This window comes from Schistocerca gregaria, chromosome 4 (assembly GCF_023897955.1).
Source record: "Schistocerca gregaria isolate iqSchGreg1 chromosome 4, iqSchGreg1.2, whole genome shotgun sequence".
In the NCBI taxonomy this organism is placed as follows: Eukaryota; Metazoa; Arthropoda; class Insecta; order Orthoptera; family Acrididae; genus Schistocerca; species Schistocerca gregaria.
Genome location: NC_064923.1, coordinates 76,893,749 through 76,917,185, shown reverse-complemented (window position 1 = coordinate 76,917,185; position 23,437 = coordinate 76,893,749). Strand labels below are relative to the sequence as shown.

Sequence of the window (23,437 nt, the reverse complement as noted above, 5' to 3'; positions counted from 1 at the left end):
TCAGGTTGTGAGAAAAACTGCCATGTGGAAAATGGCTTATTAATAGTGGTTTTGCTAGCCTCAGTAGGTATAGACTTTGTCCAAATATGCAGTTCTTCTGTTCCGTGAATGCAATACTTGATACAAACAACTTCTTGATGTTACTATTTGATCAGTCACCAGTGTACCACAGACACACCATTTGTTTTGCTCCTGTGATTGCATTGAGCATGCTTCATTAAAAGGCAGCTTAATCACGTTGCAGAACAGTGAGGACTTTGAATAATTGGCTCGAATACGCTACTTAAACGCAGTGGTGGTCTACCTCGCATAACTTTCCATTTAATACTGTCTCTTGTCTTAAACATTCGTTGGTGCAAGCTTTATATTTCCAAGATGACTTTTTTCCCGTGAAAATCTCTTGTTGTGAAGTAAGTTTTCATTGGGCAAAATTACTTCTGCGACCTGAGCCGTATAAAATTCCAACAGAAGTGACTAACAAAACCAGTTGCAGACAAGGACCATATTGCAAATGAGTCAAGTTAGTAAAAAATTGTTAGGCAAACCCTGTTCATTGTAATAATTAACTTAAATCGTCCTAGCTATTCAGTAGTTTTGTAGAACTTTAATTTGTGTCACTCGAGAGATGTATAAAGTTTTCAGTCCACTATGCTTACAAAGGGATATGAAAATGTGCTAAGATTTCAATAAAATAGAAAATTTATTGGAAACTTTGTGTGTGATGTTCACAACACGCAGATTGTATTATTTAGTAATTATTGCTATGACTTATTTAACTTTGAAATAGTACATCACTTTTAAAAGAGAAATGCATTGATGACATGGAGTCTTTAAATTGATCGGAAAACGGACAGGGAAAAGTTTCAGGGAATCAGTGGCCAGAACTAACTGGATAACAAGAAAGTGTTTCTTACTAGAGGTCGCCAAGGGTGGCGTAAACTTTCTGAAACGACCTACACAGTGGTGTAATTCATTCTTGAGTATCAACACCCTGCATGCACCTCTCTCTGCACAACTTCAACATTATTTATAAAATCATATTTTTGGCTTCTGTCATGCATATAAGTAACTTCCACTTTTAAAAACCTATGCTGCAAATAGTCTTTGATCCAAACTGGTCCCACAATAAAGAACAAATTGAACAGCAGCTTTGCATGTTAAGACATTTCTGCAGATTGTAAAAACAGGACCCATTATTTGATTCATTTCCTATATCATTGAGCAGTACTCAGTCCTTAGCAATACAATTTACGTATGCAATTGCTTTTCTTTGAAAAACTACACAACCATGATACATGATAGATGGACATTATCACGAAAAGTAAGAAATTAGTTTCAATAATACGACACTCCATGAAAGAAAAAATTGTAAAATTCTAATAGCATAGTTGCTGTCTCGGGATGCTCCAACAATTACTTCTGATAGTGACTTGGCTGTTGTTTCATGACATACACGTGGTACGTAGCAGCAGCAATCGCAACGACAGTGTGGAAAAATTGACTTCATTGTTAATGTCAGACATGCCATGTTGAAAGGTGTCAGAATTTTGTACTTCGTAGCTCCAACAGTGGTCAGGTTTATGCTATAAGCATACAGTGGCCATACTTTAATAGTGTTCCTTCATTGTTGTGTGAGGTAACACTTTATAATGTATGGTGTCTTCCCCAAGTGCTGCCACTGCTTCAATAGGATGAAAATAATTTTTGCCAATGCAAACTAAATGGATGTTGTCATTGTAGGACATGTTACTACAAGAGATACATTTAAGTTGTGATTTGAAAGGACACAGGTTCTTTTAGCTAATATTGTGATTTGTTTGCAGACATTTCATCAGCAGCATCAGCCTTTCTATCCACCAAATATGCTGCAACCCTGGACAACAGCTAGCCCAGCATATTTTGATATTGGCAGTGTTTTCTCTGTTAATGGATTAGCACCAACAGGATCTTTCGCTAAACCTCCAGCTGCTCGCTACGTCCCCCGAAATAGGTGTGTGTATTTTTTGTACTTTATTTGCAGTTTGCATAGTTGTTGAATTCTTGTAAGTCTAAAAACCTCACTGGTTGTCATCAATTGTTTATTGTGGACTACATACATTTGTAAAGAAACAAATATTGTAGCAGTATCATAGACTTTCATTTCAATAAGAGTAATTATTCTTCGGATTGTTAAGTAATACCTAACTCACTAGCTTGTGCAGTATAAAAAGATCTCACCAGTCCACTTCCCTAAGCGCATTCTGAAGTATTGTGACAGTTTACCCTCATTTTAAGTTTTTTTCCTTACAGTTTTTTAAATGCTTACTTCAATTTATGTATTTAGAAGCAAGAGGAGTCAGCCTATTCCCGAGCGAGGAAGCTTGTCTGATAGTGTTGTGAATGTTACGAGACAGTCGGTAAACTCACATCAGTACCACCCTTTCGGAACTGGCAGCGTGACGACCGTAAGTGTGACAGTACCTAAGACTACAAGCAGCAGTGTTGCGTCTGTGGGGAAAGTGCAGCCCACAGTGACATCAGTTGCAGCTACGACAGTGGTGACTGCAACGGTCGTCGACAGCCATTCCAAAAGTCAACCATTACAGCAAGATAATGGAGATATTAATGGACCTAACCAGGGCACCCAACTACGCACGGAAACGGAAGACTCGTTCAAGCAGAGGGATGTTTTGACGGGAAAGGAGCCAATGCCTCCCAGGTAGCTGGAGAAATGTATCTTAGATATTTTCCTTCTCATTACACTGTAGTGACAGTTTCTTTTCTATTGCTTGTGTGTCTAAATGTAAGCTTTAGTGTCGATTGTGGAAGATACCATATTAAGTGAGATAATAAGAATTAAAACAGCTGTTACATTCATTACAGTTCAATCTTTTAAGTGGATGAAGTATATCAAAAAGTTATGAATTCATTCATTTAGTGTTTGTAAGTGTATAAAAAGTGGTGGTGGTGGTGGTGGTTGTGGTGGTGGTGGTGGTGGTGGTGGTGGTGGTGGTGGTAAGGGTAAGGGTAAGGGTAAGAGTAAGAAAGCATGCCTAAGAGACTGGTTGGATAACGCACTGGCATTGAACTGCTGTATGCTCAGTTCACAAAGAGAGAGAATAGCTGGATATTGCTTAAATTTAGGAGAGCAAATGGAGGTGCTGCTGGTACACATTTAAAAGCAGAAAAAAAGCTAAGGTGTTCTGAAAGTGAGTAGTAGGTCCTTTCCTTTAGAGCTTGTGTTTTAGCAGGACTGGAATATTGCATACTAAAGTTCTGGCCAGCTATTGTCTCCTTATAGTTTTACTTTTTTTCTCAAGGGAGTTCTCATTTTTTATACTAAGTTTATCATATAAAAATGTTTGCTCATATTGTGTAGTTCATCTGTTTGTTTACCCCAATTGAAATCTCGGATGACATTTTTGAGCAATTTATCACTGCAATATTTTTCTCAACAGGGTTATTTGTATTTGTTACATCAAATTTGGGAATTATGACCGTGCTTAATGTTAGAGGGGCAAATATGCAGAACCTGCTGATAGACTCCTGAAAAAAACCACACACACACACACACACACACACACACACACAAAAAAAAAACCTAGCTATCAAAATTAATAGTTCTGAAAGCAAAGTACTCTCTCTCTTCTATTTTTGTGTCTATTTAGCAGTACTCAACACTTCACCTCCAGGATTCTGTTCTATATATAGTGTCTTGAATTCGTTGTTCTTACATACAACAGAATATATTTGTTCTCTCAATGGAACCTTCATATATACATTCACAGTAAGTAAAAATAATCAAATGACTCTCATAAAACTAGTTCCTGTAACTAGGTAATGCTGTGAATGGAGATAGTTAACTTCGTAATAAAAACAAAGCAATAGACGGGAGAATTATTCCAATGCTATAATGCTTTGTTCAGGGGGATAAGTGCACAAACAACTCAAAAGTACGCCTGGAAAAATGCAAATGCAATGGAGCCTGGTTTAGCTGGTCCTCATTAATCAGTATCATAATTCCCCCCCTGCAATAACTGTGTGCAAGAGTTGATGTTGTGGAAACAATAAGGGCAACAACAAGATTTTAATTCAGCCAACCTTGATACATTGACTCTGGGTTAATGTCAGCTAATATTAGTATATTGTTCCCATTGGGTGTAAAATAACATCGAAGAGAAAGTAAGTGACATTCACTACTGAGTCAATCCAAATGAAGTGTTCCAATAAAAATTAAGTTGGTTGCTTGACCGTTTTTAAATATTTTACTTTATGTGATTACCCTATAGTTGAGAAGTTCAAGTTTTTTTTTTTTTTAAAAATATACCTTTCTCTTTTACTGAATGGCAGCCATTTTTGCTTGTAAGCCCGCAACGATGTTTGTTTAGAGACATTTTCAAAAATATGAATATCTCTGCACTGGGTTAAGTTACAACATTGCAATTGACATGATTGTATTTAGAAAAGTGTCCTCTACAACATTGTCTATTACACAAAACACACTAAATTCAAAATGACCTCCAAAGTTTGGTATCCAAATTTTCAAAAATCCACTTTTTAGGCCCAAAAAACGAGTGATTTAGTATTTTTTCTTATAGTTAGGTATCATACACTAATAGCTTCATATTGAGTAAGAACACTAAAAAATGTTAACTTATTTTTTATGAATTTTGAAAAGTTTCAGAGAAGGTAATTCACATTGCAACTGATAATTTGGCTGTGGCCTATTAATGTGTGATATTAGTGGAATATAATTAATTATTGTTGAAGTAAGGTACTGAATTACATACAAAAAGTGGAAGCATCACTGAAATTAACATTTTGACATACTTTAAATATTTTCAATTAACATCTTTACAGATATGACTGTTCCTAAATTTGGCGGTGAACGTTAAGAACATTAATTTCTTCAAAGAGCTTCTGTGATATACAATAAGACCTCCCAGTTGCTGTGGTAAGTTAAAGCACTGGAAGTTTCCTTAAAACATCCTTCATTGGTATCCAAACTTCATCACTAGTAGATTTCTTGAATGATGTTCTTGGGCCAGCAGGGTTGTAAAAATGCACAAAAACATCATTGTTTTCCAAACTTATTCTTTCAACCTGTGCAAGCCATGACATAGTGACATGTGTATATGATGGATGATATACACATGTCACTATGTCATTAAATGTTACACAGATGTAATTTTACTGACACAATGATTCTCATAAATTTCGGTTTTTGATGTTACATAGAATCAAACTAAGTTTTCTGCAATGCCAAGGAATTTGTGGAAATGCCTTGTTCCTCTTATTGCTATACAGTTTTCAAATTGGATTTGAAGTGTTGTTTTCATATGCAAAACCACTTCTTTCTTGATCAGAAAATAGTAATGCCATTAATATCATCCTTACAAAAGACATAATGTCCTGTACTGTGAGAATTTGGTCTATGGTTAGCCTTACTTCACGTTTTGTTGTGCTTCCTCCTCCATCACATGCATTTTTACCATGGCAAGATGCAAAAAAGTGCCATTCAGCCTCCAACCCAAAGTCTGCTTCGTGGTTGCACAGATTAAAAAGATTCTTTTTGTTCTTTTACTGACTACCACTTCCATCTGAAAAAGTATATCAGCTTCTCAACCTTGGGAAACTTTTCTTTTATGTAATTCATTAGCCTACATACTTTTGAAGCACATGTACAGTCAAAGTGTTGTGCTCCAATAGTTTCTTTCAGTGCAAATTGAAGAACTTCAAACTTCATTTTTCTCATTTTTAAAGTAGAGAATAAATGACTGCACTGTTCAGTGGTCATTGACCCAGTGGTACCCCTGCATTGCATCCTGAATCACATATTTAAAATTTTCTGCAAAATCAGCTATCAGTATGCATTCAGTTTCATGACGTTATGGTTCTGTGGTTTTCAAAAACTTTCCTTGGATTTTATAAACATAATGGTGATTTGAGTTTTTGTAAGTTATTAATTAAAGATTCAAAGTACTCTTTTTTAGATTTAACCACTCTTATCATTTCTGCCCCGTCAGTTGTGACACACTTTTTGAAGGTAATACTGCCTGAAATTTCCTCGTCATATTCGCGAAAGAATTCAATAATGGTTTCCTTACCAGGGAATTTATTATACAAACTCATCATGCAGTCATAACTTTTAGTGTCACAGACCATTAAATCTAGTTACTCTTTGTAGTTAAGATCACTGAGTTTTTCACCCACAATCATCGGTTTGACATTTTGATGAAATAAGCAGACACACGGAGTGTCCCTGAGGATCCAGCCAAAACACACCACTGAGGGAGGAGGTCACAAAAGTTTGACCTTCCAATTTCGCATTCAGGATGAGAAGTGTTGAAAGCTACATAAAGTTAATTTAAATCTGACAGCACTAGTTGTTTCTGATTTGTTACTTTAACTCCATTTATAAGAACTCTTTTTTGCTATCTTTGCAACCTGGGCCCACTACTGTTCCCTTCATCTTCAAAAACCTGCTGGACTTTTTAATTGTTTCTTCACTTATACCTACTCCTTTTGTCTTTCCTAAAACTGGAAGAATACCTTTCTCTTTCACTAATTTTCAGGTTAGTTTTAACCAAACAATGAGAAACATTAAATTCATGAAATATTTTTTTCTCTTGACCATGAGTCAGGGAGCAAACATAAAATTTTTAACTTTTTCTTCTTTAGATGTCACTGAACATTTAATTTTTAATGTCTCTATCAAGCTCAAATAATTAAGTTTCAGATGACTGGTGGCAGGTTTTCTACTATTTTAGAAGTAATGTTAGTATCTGTACTTTTCTTTTTCTGCTACTTAACACTTTGCTGTCCGCACATCTTGTACAAATTCATTCGCTTGGCACCAGCAGCACTAATTCGGATTGCTTGGTTTGTCGTTAGCTGCTTGTCATTTTTCTGTTGGTGATAAGCTTCAAACACATTGACTTTTGCGCGATTTAATTTTTTCGGAAAGCCTCTATTTTGCCATATTGCTCCACAAACTCTAATTTTCTTTTAAAGTAACTTCTCTGCAAGTTCTACAATGTTACAATAATCATCCATGTAGATGTGATGCCACTTTCCATGAGAAGGTGTCAGTAGTTTCATCACTGTTTTTTACTAAAGGCTGTCCAGCACCAGAATATATCATGAATGAGGAAATGTATCCCATAATCGAATCACACAAAATCAGAGTGAGTATGCCATATTTCGTAATTTTTGATAGATTATAAACTTTAAAATTTAACTGTCTATACCACAGTATCATTCCTTCATCAATTGAGAAGTTTTGACTTAGATGAAATGTTTCTTTAAACTTTTTGGAAAAATAATCAATTACGAATTGGACTTTGTAAAGTGGGTCAGCGTTATGCAGTTTATTGTTGCTGTTGGAAAAATATAAAAATTATAATTGTCTGAATTGGTTGCAGGACATCGTTTTGTGAAATATCTATGTCTATCAACGGATTCGTTGACCAGTAATCATCTATCCTTGCTTTTTCAAAAATTCCATAAGGATAGCAAGCCAAAACCATTTTCTAAGTTTGGGTCTCGTAACGTCGACAAATTTGGCATTGTTTTGAATCCAGTTCTTGTATTGCAATTTTGACTGTAATACTTGGTAGTTTTGTTGCTAATATATTCAAATAGATCATTCCCAATATATAATTCTAAGATATCCACGGCGCTCTGTGTATCTTTGGGAAATGTGTGTGGACCTGGAGATCATTCGAATTTATTTTTGGTCCTTAGTAAATCATAGTCTGTCTGATTCATTCGAATCAGTTGGTAACCGTAGCGTTTGCCGAATTCTTCTTGGGCGTATTTCTATCTTCTGACTATTCTGCTTCACTTTCATTTTCTTATTACCACTGTCTTCTTTCCAATTGGCAAAGTCGTTTGGAAGATAAGACAAGAAGTCTGTGTATTCATAGTAAATAATTGTCATCTCTTTAGTCTGCCATGATGAATGTGCACAAGTACATACTTTAAAAAAAAGTTGATGTGTGTAACTTGGTGTTACCTAAACAAAACACCAACAGAATGAAAGTAACTAAAATGCTGTCAGTGGCCATTGCGCGATACTATGTTCATGACACCACTTAGATCAAGCAAAATCCAATATGCTAACAGCTTTCTCATTAGGAATATAAATGTCATTAATAGGGTTACATGATTCTGGTTCTGGATTCACAACAAATATTTATGAGTAACAATTTGGGCTCAGGGAATTTCTAGGAATCATATTACGTTTCACTTGGGAAACTGTTTCACATAACAAGGACGAATGTTCATGTTTTTATTTCCCTCAAACCTTTAGTAATAGCCTTTTAATGAACTTTAAGTGGATCAAAGCACTTGGTTCCTAAAATGTGGTTGTATTTCAGAATAGATTTCTTCTTGTAATACTCACATGCTGATGTTACAGAAGAACTTACTAGAAATTAAAACAAAGTTTGTCTAACTTCATCAAAGTCATTGACAATGTTCATGTTTTTTGAAACTGAACCATAAACTGTTTTGTGACACACTTCACTTGCTATATGTCCCAACAGACAACTGTTCATCCATGTTATTGCATTCCAGTTACTCTCATCTACATCTACATGACTACTCTGCAATTCACATTTAAGTGCTTGGCAGAGGGTTCATCGAACCACAATCATACTATCTCTCTACTATTCCACTCCCGAACAGCGAGCGGGAAAAACGAACACCTAAACCTTTCTGTTCGAGCTCTGATTAATTACAAATTACACACAGAACAAAGCGCATAACACATTCTACCCTCTCGGTGAAGTATGTACATCCACTCTAACAAGGGTTCAGAACAGACTGACTACAACAATGCCACACCCAGCAGTGATGTACTTCTACAATGCCACACCCATGTAAATGGGCATTTTTATTACCATAGAACAAAAGCAAAAGCTCATATTGTTTAATATTGCATTATTAAAAATAAATAAACTACATAAATATGGGTGTTAGTGTTAACTAAATATATTGTTTCGCTGCACTAAAATTTAATTGTGAAATAAACCATTTAAATAGGCAACAGCCAACGATCATTTGTAGAGTAATGTGAATTATTTCCTCATTTTCAAAATTCATTCTTGTTCAGCCAGATATCAATGTTGAAATTTTTACAGTATGTTGCTATCATGTAGGTGTGCAAACTGTGCAAAAATCATTTTTATATTCAGCTGCACCTGACATAACTAACCCCAAACATTAGAAAAAAATGAAAATTTTCAAATTTCAAAAATTCATAAAATGTTAAGGAAACATTTGTTAGTGTTCTTGCTCTATATGAGACTAAGGGTGTAAGATATCTAACCATGGGAAAATATAAATTCTTATAAATCACACCTTGTTACTTTTGGGCCTAAAAAATGGATTTTTGAAAATTTGGGTACCAAACTTTGGAGGTCATTTTGACTGATTATTTTTTAATTTTGGGTATTTTGTGTAATAGACAATCATGTCGATTGCAATGTTGTAACTTAACCCACTGCAGAGATATTCAAATTTTCACTAATGTCTCCAGACTTAAAAATCGTCGCACGCCTACAAATAAAATGGCCGCCATCCAGTAAAGGTGCAAGATAAATTATTTAAAAAAACTGTTTTGAACTTCTCAAATATAGGGCAATCTCATATTTAAAATATTTAAAAATGGTAAAGCAACCACTTCATATGAACTAAACCTACTAAAAGTCCACTGAAGTAGGTTGCTCACTGAATAAAGGAACTATTGACGACGCGACCTGTTTAAGTTGATTGAAGAATTTCCAAATATTCCAGGATGCTCAGACATATATGATAATGACTTAGACAGTTTGATTCTTGATGAAATTATCACGGGTTGTCTGCAGCCAGTAATGGGCGTGACGAAGTTGACTTCAGATTAACATGTAGAGGCAACAAGATAGGAGTCCAGTTACAATGCTGTGCAGAAACTAAGTTGGCTAAATAATGCCTGCATGTTCATGGTGCACATAAATGAAATAAGAATCTGGCTCAAAATAAGCCAACTTACTATTTTGATGTGTGGAACTCATTGGTCTCAATCCCAGTGACAGTACGTGACCCAATGTAAAACATTTGTATTCACATGAAATTAAGTATAACATATGGTTGTGATACTTATTGTCATCCTTGTTTATTTCTGGATGATATAGATTTTCTGTGATCTGTTTGACCTATGTTCCCTCTTGGACTGGTTACTTGGGGGTTTTACTGGACCTATTTGAATGGGGTCAGCTGTAGCATGAATGGTACTGACAGAATGATTCTGTTTTTCACAATCTGAAGTTCATTAGTTTGGAAACAAATAAAGTATGTTGCTTATATGTGTCAGATTGGCTGCTTGGAATTGATGGTGAAACTAATAAGAGTCTTACATTCACTAATGAACATTAGTTAAGGTTGTTATAATTAAACATCCTAGTTTCTAGTTGTGATATTTATACAAGTAATGCCCTCCAGCTTTTGTTTTTCTTCTTATACTTTCCTCTGGTATTCTTTAGCTGTCTCCTTCCTTCAGTTGATGCCACTGTACTATTCCTTGCCATTATTATATGGGCTTCTTATTGCTCTGCATTTAGATTTATTCTTAGCCTAGTCATTCTAAAACTATGCAACTTATTTTTCTTGTTTCTCTCATGCTTATGGTAATTGTACTAAAATCTCCAGCAAATTGTGCCCTCAAGAGTTGAGCTTCTTCAAATATTGCTCTCATGTTTGATATTTCTTCTTTTGGGCTTTGTTCCAATCTTCCACTCAAACATTTTGAATGTCTCATATTTTTATTAAGTATTCATCAAAATGTAATAATTTTCAAATTTTGCACATTTTTTGTAGATTTCAAAAGTTACCAACTGTATTGTGTATTCATCTTGTACCTAGTATTACTTCCCTTTTTTATTACCTTGCTAAAAGAACTTTGTGAATAACAGGGCATAATTTTAGTTGGAGGAATATGAAAAGTGTAGTTGGAAAAGCAAATGTTAAGATGTCGAATCACTTGCTGATTAGTTACTGTTACTTGTTTGCAGTAAGCAATTTGTGCTTCATGAATGAAATGCTGAGGTAGGAAGTGGAGGTAATTCAAAGCAGTTATCATTAGCTGATGAGAATATGATAAAAATGATTATGAAGTAAAGCTGACCAGTCTGCAATTTACTGGGTCTCCATATTGTTCATAAGCTTTTTACAATTAATACACAAATACTTTTCTAGTGAATGGAACAGTAAATTTATTACTAAAATAGTAATGCAGAATCCATATTTTAAAACAGTTATTTTCTTAAAATCTAAAGCCTAAGTTTTGATGGGGCTGTAAGTTGTTCTCAGGAATTTAAATTTGTGTGTATAATGGGTAAGATTTTCAACATAAACCCATTATGTCCATAGCGGCTGTGGAATCAAATATAAAAAAGTTAACCCTCTAGGATCCACAACAATTAATTTAATTGTAGGTTGTTCTCAGCAGAGTATTGTTTACAGTTTCCAATATGTTGGAGGACAAATGTACAACTTTTAGGTTTTTCAGTTTTGAGTCCCTTATTTACAATGCAGTACACATATGTAACATCAGGATTCAAGGTAACGGTATTGGCATCAGTAAGGAAAGTATATAATCACAGTTTTGTGTTCTGAGTTTTTTATTACAAAAGCTCATGCAATAATGTAACAATGAACATATTTACATACATTTCTTTTAGTAGTGGAATCTTCTGAAGCAGTTTTCGTCTTTGTCGAAGCACAGAAGAACTTTGCGTTTTTGGCACTGAACAAAAGTATTGTTTAACTCGCAATTTTTGCTCTTTCTTGTTGTGGTATTCCACCTTTCGGGATTTTAGCACTGGAGTTGCTGTAGCAGCAGTTTTTTGAAATTTTTGGGCTTATCTTCAATACTTGGACATCCCCTCTTGACCTATGCACTTGAGAGATTAGATTGAATCTGTCAGAGAAACACTTTTTTCAGACAGGGCCTTGGAGTCTTCTCTATATTTCAGCCAGCTATTGACTGCATCTATTGTTGTGTGCCAGAAGTTATACAAATACCGTCTTCTGGATTTTATGGGATATTTGTTTAGTAATGTCATCATATCATGAATATCTACTCTTCCCCTATTACAATTGTACATCTGAACAATGGATGGTCTTGGTACAGGAATATGTTCTTTCTTACTCCTATCCCATCTTTTTGCCATGTCCTTTGGCTCTACACTAATTAGCGAAGATAACAATGTAACTCTTTGTTATATCATTTCACAGTGATGAATTTGCCTGTTGTCAACTTGTGAAGCTATAGTACTGCGTCCTTGTGCTTTCATCTGCGTTTAATTACGAAGAATGGTGTGCTTGAATCTTTCAGCTCGTATTGTGCCTGTATAATATATACCCCTCATCCGTAGGCTCTCAGCAACATATGATGTGAAGAAATTATCTGCATGAACCCTAACAAAGTGATTGTCTTCCAAGGCTGCTGTTAGCTTCGTCACAACATTGTAACAATTGTACCTTTCCCAGGTACATGCTTTGTTGCCTTAGAAGCTGAACCTTTGTAAACTTCTAAATCGTACAAATATGCTGAGGAACCAGCTCTAGCCCACATTTTGAATCCCATCTTTTTGGCTTGTTTTGTATATATTGTCAAAAACGATCCCTTTGAAAGGGATCATTATTTCAACACACTGATTCCACTTAAGCAGTTTTCTCAGACAAGCTTGAGAACAAAGTAAGCCAAGGCAAAAATATCACAGAACCATCTCTGCCCTTAACTACACCCATCACACTTAGCAAGTTAAAAGTTTGTCTGTGGCACTTCAGTGCATCAGCATTCTCATGTTTCGTCACATCACACAAAACATCTGCTAGCTACTGCCCAGTTTGTGTTATGACACATTGAAGATGGACTGTTATATTTTTTTACTGTAATAACCATTTGTGCATAGTTCCATTCACAATGTATGCCTGGAAATTTCAGGTGACTGAAATAACTGAAGTTCCTATAGAGAAAAAATTATCATTGATAAGACATTACTCATCCTTGGCCCATATTGATTAGGATTTATTAGGGGCACACTTCTTAAGCTGCAGCAAATGGTAGACTATTCTCTTAAGATGACAAGCCGAGTTGATATGTTACCAAATCAGACCTCTTCTTCGTGATGTCTTGTCATGAGCCCATCCCAGCACTGTCGAGCCTCCACATAAACCCATCTTACTGGGCTCATTCCATACTACTGACTAAAACATATGACACTTCATTGCCATTGCTTAAATTAGATGTAGACGATAGCACAACTGACACCAGTTCCACACACCATCTACAATGTGACCAATGTGCTCTTTTAAGAAGGTGGATGATATTATTTTATCCCTTAATCTTAGGATGGCATGAAAATCTAACTTTTCAGAAATTGAAGGGCTGTTGAGCCTGAGACAGACATTAATATTAGAATGGAGACAAAATGAACAGCAGAAAAAGAAATAGAACAGCCAGGTAGTGCAGATATACTCAAAGGGGAAGGGAGAGTAAAGGTTTAAGGAGGCAAAAGCAAACCTTCATGAAATAGCAAGTTTATAGAAATTTGGTCTTCGAGAAAATAAACTGCTCAGATTATTAAATTCTTGCCAATGATGTTCTGAACAACTGATGCTGGAAGGAAAGATTGAGATAAGTGTGATGGGGGGGTATGCAGTAAAATCATGGCTGTGTTGTATATTTTGTGATAAGTATTGTGGTATCATCTGGTGTTCCCTTTCATTTTCACTGGCAATGTAGTGGGTGCCATGCTTTTGAACGAGGGTGAGTCAATTATTATCCGCAAAATAGTTGCAAAATTTTATTGCAATCAAATAGGAAACTTACAAGAACATAATTTTTCGGCAGTCTCCTTGCGTGTCAATGCACTTAGTCCATTGTTGTAAAAGCTTCCTGATGCCCTAAAGAAAGGTGATTCTCGGTTGAGCTGCGAGCCTAGAGTGCACTGCTTCTTTCACTGATTCGTCAGAGGCAAATCTGCAGCCACTTAATGCCTGTCTGAGTGGGCCAAACAAATGATAGGTAGGAGCAGCGAGATTGGGACTATATGGAGGATGATCCAGTACTTAAAATTTGAGTTTCTGGAGCGTTTCAGCAGTGTGGCCAGAACTATGTGGACGGGCATTGTCATACAACAGCACAACACCTTTTGACAGCAATCCTCAGTGTTTCCTTCGGTTTGCAGGCTTTAGCATCTCGCTGTAACATTCACTGTTTGTTGTTGTGCTCCTTTCCTCATAATGTTCCAATACTGGACCTTGTGCGTCCCAAAAAACCGTAAGCATCTGTTTTCCTGCGGACAGCTGGGTCTTCAACTTTTCCTTGCATGGCGAATTTGGATGTATCCATTCTATATTCTGCCGTTTACTCTCTGGCTCATAAGGAGGGATCCACGTTTCGGCAACAGTAATGATCCTGTCTAAGTTGTTATCCCCTTCATTACCATAGTTACCAAAATGTTTTTTGCAGATGTCCAAGTGTGTGTGTTTATGCAACTGTGTGAGTTGTTTTGGGACCCATCTTGCACAAACTTTCTCAAATCCAAGTCTGTTGTGGATAATTTCGTTACATAACACCATATGACATAAGTGAATGAAAATAAGCAAAGTAGACTAATTTACGTGTCGAAATATCACTCACTTTAGATACTGTTGAAATAGTGAAAATGGCAGTATTAAGTCTTTGAACAAGAAGGATCTTTCCATGACAGCTTACTATCTATCTGAACACCTAGGAATTTGAACTGTTCAGTTTCACTAATCATATGCCCGTTCTGTGAGATTAAAACGTCAGGTTTGGTTGAATTGTGTGTTAGGAACTGTAAAAACTGAGTCTTACTGTGATACAACGTTATTTTATTTTCTACAAGCCATGAACTGAGGTCGTGTACTGCTCTACTTGAAACTGAGTCAATGTTGCACACAACATCCTTTGCTACCAAGCTAGTGTCATCAGTAAACAGAAATATTTTAGTTACCCATAATACTAGAGGGCATATCATTTATATAAATAAGGAACAGGAGGGGCCCCAACACTGATCCCTGGGGCACTTCTCTTTGTATTTTACTGCATTCCATTGTCTTGTATATGCGTGTATTGTAGTTATTTCTTCTACCTCTAGCATTAATCATTGCTAATATATGGTCAAAATAGATCTGCAATAAATTCAAATTCTTTGCGATTGATCACTGCATTCTTCCATTTGTAACTTTAATCAATATTAATACCAAATTTGTCAGTCAGTTAAAAGTGCTGACAAGTAAACCATACTAGGCAGAACTGAACTGGTTGTGTTGCTGAGTCCACAGGAAAGAACTGTGTGTGTGTGTGTGTGTGTGTGTGTGTGTGTGTGTGTGTGTGTGTGTGTGTGTGTGTGTAGTATCTGCTTGGTTCCTGCCAACACAGTTTTCTCTCTCTCTCTCTCTCTCTCTCTCTCTCTCTCTCTCTCTCTCTCTCTCCCCCTCTCTCTCTCACATGATTTTTCAATATTAGACTAGGTGTTGCATTTTATGGCCAATTTTCTTACACGGTTCTTTAAATTTAATAACCTCAGGTTCAAGAAAATTTGCAGCATTGGAGATTAATTTGATTTTCAAGGATTACAGTTGTTCTCACATGCTGACTGTAAGCTGACAGTTACCTCTAGATTTAATGAAAAGTGGTGTGCATGTAGCAAGATAGGGTCTTAAAATTACCAATATCACCTGTGGTCAAAATACGACCAACCCCTTCCCCCACCTCAGCTTTTTGTCTTCATCAGGCCTGTTAGTGTTCTCCTTTGAGGCCTAACCTGGAACAAATATAGTTCCTGTATAATAAGGGAAATAGTAGGTATTCATAATGATTGACATTAAACATCAGAAACTTAAGCACAAAATTTGAAGTGTGTGCAAATGAACAAAGTTAGTTCCTTCACTGTTAGACAAAAGTAAGAGGGAAAAAATGCCAATCAACATTCTCTGTTGCCCCAGGAGGCTTCGTGACTGTGATTTTCTGTGACCCACTACTTGCAATGACCTAGCAGTTAAGTCATTGTAACTGTCAGGTTTGAGTGTATTACTGCAAATGAACTATCTGCAACATTTTAACCCTTTAACTGCTCTGGACGTGTTAACGCGTGTGCCTTTGTACCTGTCCCTGTGTGCTCTGAACGTGTTTACGCGTGCCACCAGTCCTTCTACCTTGTACTTTGAATGCGTCTATGCCTAGACATGTTTCAGAGTACCAGGTAGGACTACTGGTGGTGCGTGTAAACATGTTCAGAGCACACAGGGACAGGTACAACGGCACACGTGTTAACTTGTCCAGAGAAGTTACAGGGTTAACATAAAAATAGGTAGAAAGCAATTTCATGAAACATTGTTACTTTTGTATGTCATTTTCACAATAGCACCTGTTGGTTACATGGAGTAGAAGTTGGTAGAAGTGCGATGGACAGAGGAAAGCTTTGCTTGTATTGTCTACTTCCTTTGCCCTTCTTAACAGCTATGCTCACAAGATGCACCCCTCCCCCACCTGATTCCCCCCCCCCCCCCACATCTATGGCATAGCTTTTCCAAATGGTGTGTTTTGTTGGCTTCCTTGTTCAATTAATATTAAAAAACTGTGTCATATATTCATATTATATTATACTTTGTGGTGGCAGGAGTCAGTGTACCATATGATGCACTAGTGATATACCAGTCTGCTGCTGTTAATCATTTAATCAGAGGTTTTAAAGTGAGAGCAGGCATTTCACCCACAAACTGATGTTGCTAACTAAGTGATAGCAATAGTTTTTTTGTAGTTTAATTGCAGAAACATTTGTCATGTGGAGCTTATCACCAGGCTTGCATACTTTGGGCAGAGATCAGTTAGGAATTTGATGTGGTGTTGACTGAACACAGTGGTGACACCACAAAGTATTGTTACACACTTGTCTTGTTACATGCACACCAATCACAATATGTGCAAAGCAATCTTCAATTTGTAGCAAAAACACACAGTAATTTTGATCAGTTGAGAAAGGCTGCCACCCTCAACAAGAATCCAGTTTGCCTCCTGCCCCCCATAGTAAAGTTGAATCTAGTGATTTTGTTGCATGTGAATGATGCCTGATACTGATTTTTAGAGGGGATGGAGGGAAGAATTGTAACCAAAGGATCAGAGAATGTGATTTCTCCGTTCATGGAGATCATAAAAGGGCTCAGTGAAGCACACCAGTGTAAAATACATTAGCAATCCTTTATCTGTAAATTGTCAGAAGAAATAAAACATGTACTCTTGCACAAAACACCATGAAGCTCTTGCTGTCAGGAATGTTCCAGTGGCATGTAAGAAAAATTGGTTGCCCTGCGAGAGATGTCTGTAACGTACATAATAGTTTAGATTGTTGTACATCTTAAAACAGCAGCTCTTATTGGCCACAGTCATGTTTGTGTAGATATTGCATTTTATGAAAAGTATTGAAGTATTATAACAATGCTTTAGTTGTAAGTAATAAATTGTATAACACAGCAAATGGGGAAAACTGTCTAAAGTAGTAATATAGAAGGAAATGTTGGAGCTATGTGGCTTTTATGATTAAAGTCTGAACTGTTATTTGCCTTTTCATTTATGCTCATATACTTCGTGTGTTGATTATGAAAGTTGTATGCAGTAGTTACATTTTTATGTCCAGTGTGAGTAATGAAATTATTTTGTATTAAAAAGTAATAAAAATACATATTACTGTGTACACAATTGAAATATAAAAGTAATTTTCTTTGAAATTTTTTGCATTCACTTTAGCATAAGAAGGGAATATGTCTTGTGGAACAGTATGTCACAGGACTGTATTAATACACAATGCAGGTTCATTTTTTCCCCTCTATTGTAAAACCGTTAATGGTTGAATGAATTTATCATCCTCCTCCCACAAAGAAGTTACGTTCTAGAAAGTTCACATCATCTCAAATAATACTGAATAATATTTTAGGATTGGAAAAATGGTTCGAACTAGAATTCATCTGTTCTCCCAAGGCACAATTACTTACACTGAGGCTTCAGAACAGCTGTAATTTGCAGTGATGTGGACTGCACAGTGTGTTGGCAGATGGTACCAATCTGTAACTATTCCTGACGACAGACCGTTGACATGATTATATGAATATTGTTCCCGGCATTTGGATTACTTGCAGTCCTTTCAAAAGGCTTCCTGAAAACTATCACACATCACTCATGTATCAGCAGCAATGTAACTAATCACCATAGTTCAGTCCTTTTCTCCTAGCTGTATATAGCTAAGTAACTTTGGTGCCGGGAATCAGTGAAGTTTCTTGCGTGTAGTTTTGAATATTTTGGAGTGAACACTTGGAAGTGGTTGAGAGAAACTAGCATTGATGTCCTGCACCATTTCTCACCTCTTAGAGGAAAGGAGTTCTACTTACTGACTTCGGGTTGAAATTCTCTTCAGAATTCATTGCAGATAAAAATATTTGCCACTACCAGTAAATCTACACGACAGTGTGTTCAAGGTATCTGTGAAATTATTGTATGTTCTTAATATGATCATCATCTTTACTTTATAAAGTAATCTCACCCCATTCTCTTTAGTAGTTTCATGTTACACATGGAAAACAATACACTTCAGCTATTGGCTCTGTCAGCTCTGTGGATACCCTTTACTAAGTTTCAGCTTTCCCACTTTGCCTTATTCTATACAGATAATAATAGTCTTTGAGCTCATTTCTTCAACGCTGGGTAAATGGTATTTGACTTGAATTATTTCTGATAGGAGCTTTGCAAGAGCTGTCGTGGAAGTTTATCAGTTACAAAAAAATATATGTAATAAGTATTTGTTGTGGAAAGCAAAAACATTGTCATTTTAATTTTTGTTGCTCCTTAACAGTGGTGTTGGGCTCTTTGATTTTCCATTGTCCCTTGGTTACATTGCACCAATGAGGATATTATTGAAGTGACATGGGTTTTACATGTGTAATTTGTGCTTAAATCTGTGTTAACTGATTATAGCTTTTCACATCCCTGCGAAGAAATATGAATAGAGCAAGCTCGTGTAGTAAAACAATATTTGGGATACAGTCTGGAGTCGAGTGCTTTCTTAACTAAAGCTCTTTGGCCTGCTTCATATTGTGAAGTTCCAAAATTTACAGACTTACTCAAGTAGTGAAACTTCAATTTCGTGCAGTATCTTATAGAAACTTCAGATGGATTGTTATATAAATATAATACTAACAGGCGTGGCTGGTGTGTGCGTGCGTGCGTGCGTGTGTGTGTGCGTGCGTGCGCGTGCGTGTGCGTGTGCTCATTACAGTATTTCAATATTTGGTGCAGTGGTTGTGGACAAGAACACAAACATTCCACTACTTCCCAGAATTTGAGACTTTTCTCAAAATTTTGAGACTTTGATGCTTTTTTGCTCATGTTTGTTTAAACTATATGGTTGCAGCTTATGTTTTTACATACAATTTCTTGCATGTGTTCAGAAAGTTCTTTCCATAGAAGAGGTTTTTCCATTGTTAAACTGCTTGTTGGGACTAAACCACATGTCACTGAATTAGGTTTATGTATGTTATACCAAATTATGTAATATTTAGGACAATTTCTGATTGCATAGTGTGGGTTTCTTTCCTTAGAACACTATAAATATAATTTGAACCATCACTTCACTGCAGAGTTCACATAAATCATTCTTATCTAAGGACTGTCTTATTTGGAATTACTTTGGACTGCACGTTGTCAGGCACAGGCGGAGACGGAGAGAGGATGAGGTTTTAGTGACAGGGAGGACACCAGCTGTGGTAGGAGTGGCGAAGCCTGCATCCTCAGGGGGGAGCCCCCAGCCCGTGAACAGGGAAACACTCAGTGTGAATGTGAGAACTGCTCAGTTTGACCTCGAGGCCACAGCATTCCCACCACTTCCAGGGCTGGAAGCTGTGACTGGAACTGCCACCAAAACTGTCGCGTCTGTTGAAACGACGCATGCTGAGACGTCAAGTTCTCATTGGGAAAACAGGTAAATTGATTTCTGTTACATGCGAAAAGTGTGTAGCATTGCACGATTGTGACACCTGCACGTTGATAAAGTGGACAAAGTTGTCATATGTATGCAGAATAAGTGTTGGTCCTTATATGGGAGTTCTTCTGTAATAGCATTTGTGTATTCTTAGGTAAAGACTGTTGAATTAAGCTGGATTCATGGCTGCAATTAAGGTACAGCGTACCAATATCGAGATTTTTTTTTTCTCTCTTTATAGTAATGAATTTGATGCTAACAGTTGTCCTAAATTAGTAAGATACTGTAGGATTATTTTTTAAAGTTGTGGCTTTAAGCATGTGTGCGTTGCTTCACTGCTTGCAGTGATATTTTGCTATAATTTCTGTGCACTGCATGTTTCATAATCACATGTTCATAATTTGCACTAAATGTTTGTGAATTGGTGCTGTTTTCATGTGTTAGCTATGCTGTTAAAATTTTATAAGTCTAGGCTTGTTACCCGTCTTTGTGCTCACCCACAAGCTTTGTGCTTCGTGAAGTTTGTGTTGCCTGCAGGTTGTCATGGTTCAGAATTCTGTAAATCCACAGCTCTTAGGCATGCTACACAGCTCGTTAAAGAACAGGGGGAAAAAACTCATTTATGTCTTTGTGATATAGTGTAATCGACTTGTCAGTTGGAGTTAGCCTTTAATTTGAAAAGTAGACTTCACATAAAAATGGTGCAGGTATATAGTTTCTGTGAAGGTGCCAAACTGTAATGTTGTAATAAAATATGTTCAGTTGAGTGAAGTAGTTCATAACAGTTGACCTAGAGAAATACACATTACATCCTTGACATTCCACAACATACTAATATTTTTTGGGTTGTCACTCATTGTTTACCCAGTTAAATTAGATTGTTATGTAATGAGTTCTGAGCTGTGATAAATATTGAAAACTTCTGTTTTAAACTTAGATTCTTTGTTAGACAATTTGATACTGGCCAGGTGCATTGTTAGTGTGTTCATCAAGCTGCAGCATGCTGATCTGGATCATATTGCAAAGTTTCATTAGAGAAAATCATTATATGTGACTAACACTCACTCACTCACTGTGTGTGTGTGTGTGTGTGGGGGGGGGGTCGCAAATGCTCTGTTGCAATGTGCTGCTGCTTGGTGGTAATAATAATAATAATAATAATAATAATGTCGTCAAAATTAGTGACCAGCAAATTCCTTCCAATAAAATAAGCAGATGAAAATACAGCTTTCAAAAATGTCAGATTAACATTAAAATTTTACCCTTTCAGTATATCTTTAGATGGGGATCAGTATTTATCATCACATATTTGGTAGCCATACAAGACCACTGAGTACATTTAAAAATACAGAGGAGAGATGAATGTGATTTGCCTTAGCTGTTAAGATTTGTGGAATAATTGATGAAAGTTCACCTGCAGAAATCCAATCCACAACATATTGAAATTATTTTGTACTACAGGGTGATTCACGAAGGTATGCAAATATTTTAATATTTTACTCTAAAAGTAAACCTAAAGAAAAAATTTCATATAAACATACCTCTGCAAATCTTTAGCTAAGATTAATGAAATATTTTGTTTGAAATGCAGGAACTTCGCTAATATGGAGCAATTGCAAAACTGTAAGAGGTTAAAGTAAAACATGATTTCCATTTATTTTGTTGTTATTGGCCTGGTGAATCTAATAAAACATATCAGGCATGTATCTGCAGTAGTTTTCCAAAACATCCATAGAAGCAAAGACATAATGGTTCGTGCATTCGGAATCCACTTAGTTGGTTAACATATGCAATATTTGAATTGCAGCCATAGCATTACCATCACATTTGCCATAAATAAACACCATATCTGTGTATTCCTATGTCTCAAATTTGAAAGGCATCCCCATTTCATAAATCTATAAACTAAAACAGTTACTATGTGGTTTCACTTGAATACACTGTTGTTCTTTCACGGAACAATGCAGCGGACCAATAACAACCAATTAAATTGAAATCTTACTTCACTTTAACCTCGTACAGTTTTGCGGTGGCTTCATATCAGTGAAGTTGCTAAATTTCAGGCAAAATCTTTTATTAGCTGTAACTGCGTAGCAAAACATTTGTGGAGCTATGTTTATATCAACTTTTTTCTTTAGTTTTACTTGTACAGTAACATATTAAAATGTTCCCATATCTTCGTGAATCGCCTTGTATAATAGTAAACTTATTGTCAATTGGGATGTGAACGAGAGAGAAATTAAATTGTTAGTAAATTTTGATAGTTCCTTTGCTCATGGAATAAGTACACACAACAAACTGTGCCATTATGTTGAATGTGTAAACTTGCGTGCAATACCTGTCTGTAGTTAGTTTAAAATAATTTTGTTTTGTCATGTATGCAGAAAAGCATTTACTTTTAGAATCTGATTTCACATACTGCATGGAATGGCATTGTGCCCTGCACCATTTTTATGTGGCTTCTGTACCTAAACATTCCCTCTTCATTGCGTTGTGAGCCCCCTTTCTGTGGGCAATCTTGTGCATCATGCAAGTTACAGTTCATACAAACTCTTGAAATTATTTGCACTGCAGGCTGTCTGATGTCGTTAAGGGGACAGCAAAACCTAAATGCCAGGCTGGTGGTACGAATGGCAGTGGGAAGGAGAAAGAAAGCAGCAGTATATCACCCCGCGGTCTCTCACCAGTGCCCACTGTGCCTCCTGCGCCTTCCACTTCTCCAGCACCTGCCTGTACACCTTCGCCAGTTGCAGTTGCTGTGGCAGTAAACACTGAAACAAAGTCATTGCCCTCGCCCCCACAACTGCATGGCACTCAGCATGAGCGTGAGGTGAAAGATGTTGGCACGGGTAGTGACACTGCATTGAGCCTGGTCACTCTCACACCACCTTCTTCCCCAGATAAGTAAGTCAGTTACCTAATTCTGAAAGTCTTTCCACACCACAAATTTTTAATCTAATAGATACACGTACCTTTGCTTGTATTTCTTCCTTGTTAAAAACTTCTTAATTTTGTACATAACAAATTAAATTTAATCTTTAACATTAAAAATGTTTCCTTTGCTTTTGTCTCAAAATTTGCAAAGCTCTTACCTAGTTTCAATCATGTTAAAATGCTTTCTCTCTTAATGTGTTTTTGTAGTGCACTATAATGTAAAAATATTGCTTACTAACAGTGTGTGTGTGTGTGTGTGTGTGTGTGTGTGTGTGTGTGTGTGTGTGTGTGTGTGCGCGAACCTGCACATAATTTTTTGAAAATCCAGTTATGTTTGTAACAATACTCATTTAACTTCCAGCTGAATAACACCACCATGCATGTAAAGTAACCCTTCTTCTGATAGTGTTGTCCCAGTTAGGAATGAGTCTTTAAATAAGTGACCTGCACATGTAGCTAAACTTAAGTTACTATGATTC

General features: G+C 36.5%; 1 protein-coding gene across 31 annotated transcripts in view; it reads left to right on the top strand.

Annotated features, from left to right (window-relative positions):
* The window catches only part of LOC126267365 (la-related protein Larp4B-like), a 759,608-nt gene that overhangs the window by 726,590 nt on the left and 9,581 nt on the right, over nt 1–23,437 (top strand). For 10 of the 31 annotated variants that reach the window (XM_049972507.1, XM_049972512.1, XM_049972506.1 and 7 more), the window contains 4 exons: nt 1,824–1,990; nt 2,324–2,698; nt 19,752–20,024; nt 22,599–22,928. In XM_049972507.1, coding sequence (XP_049828464.1) covers nt 1,824–1,990; nt 2,324–2,698; nt 19,752–20,024; nt 22,599–22,928 — 1,145 coding nt within the window. The remainder of the gene's footprint in view (nt 1–1,823; nt 1,991–2,323; nt 2,699–19,751; nt 20,025–22,598; nt 22,929–23,437) is intronic. The other 21 variants (XM_049972524.1, XM_049972521.1, XM_049972525.1 and 18 more) reach the window with 5 other exon arrangements.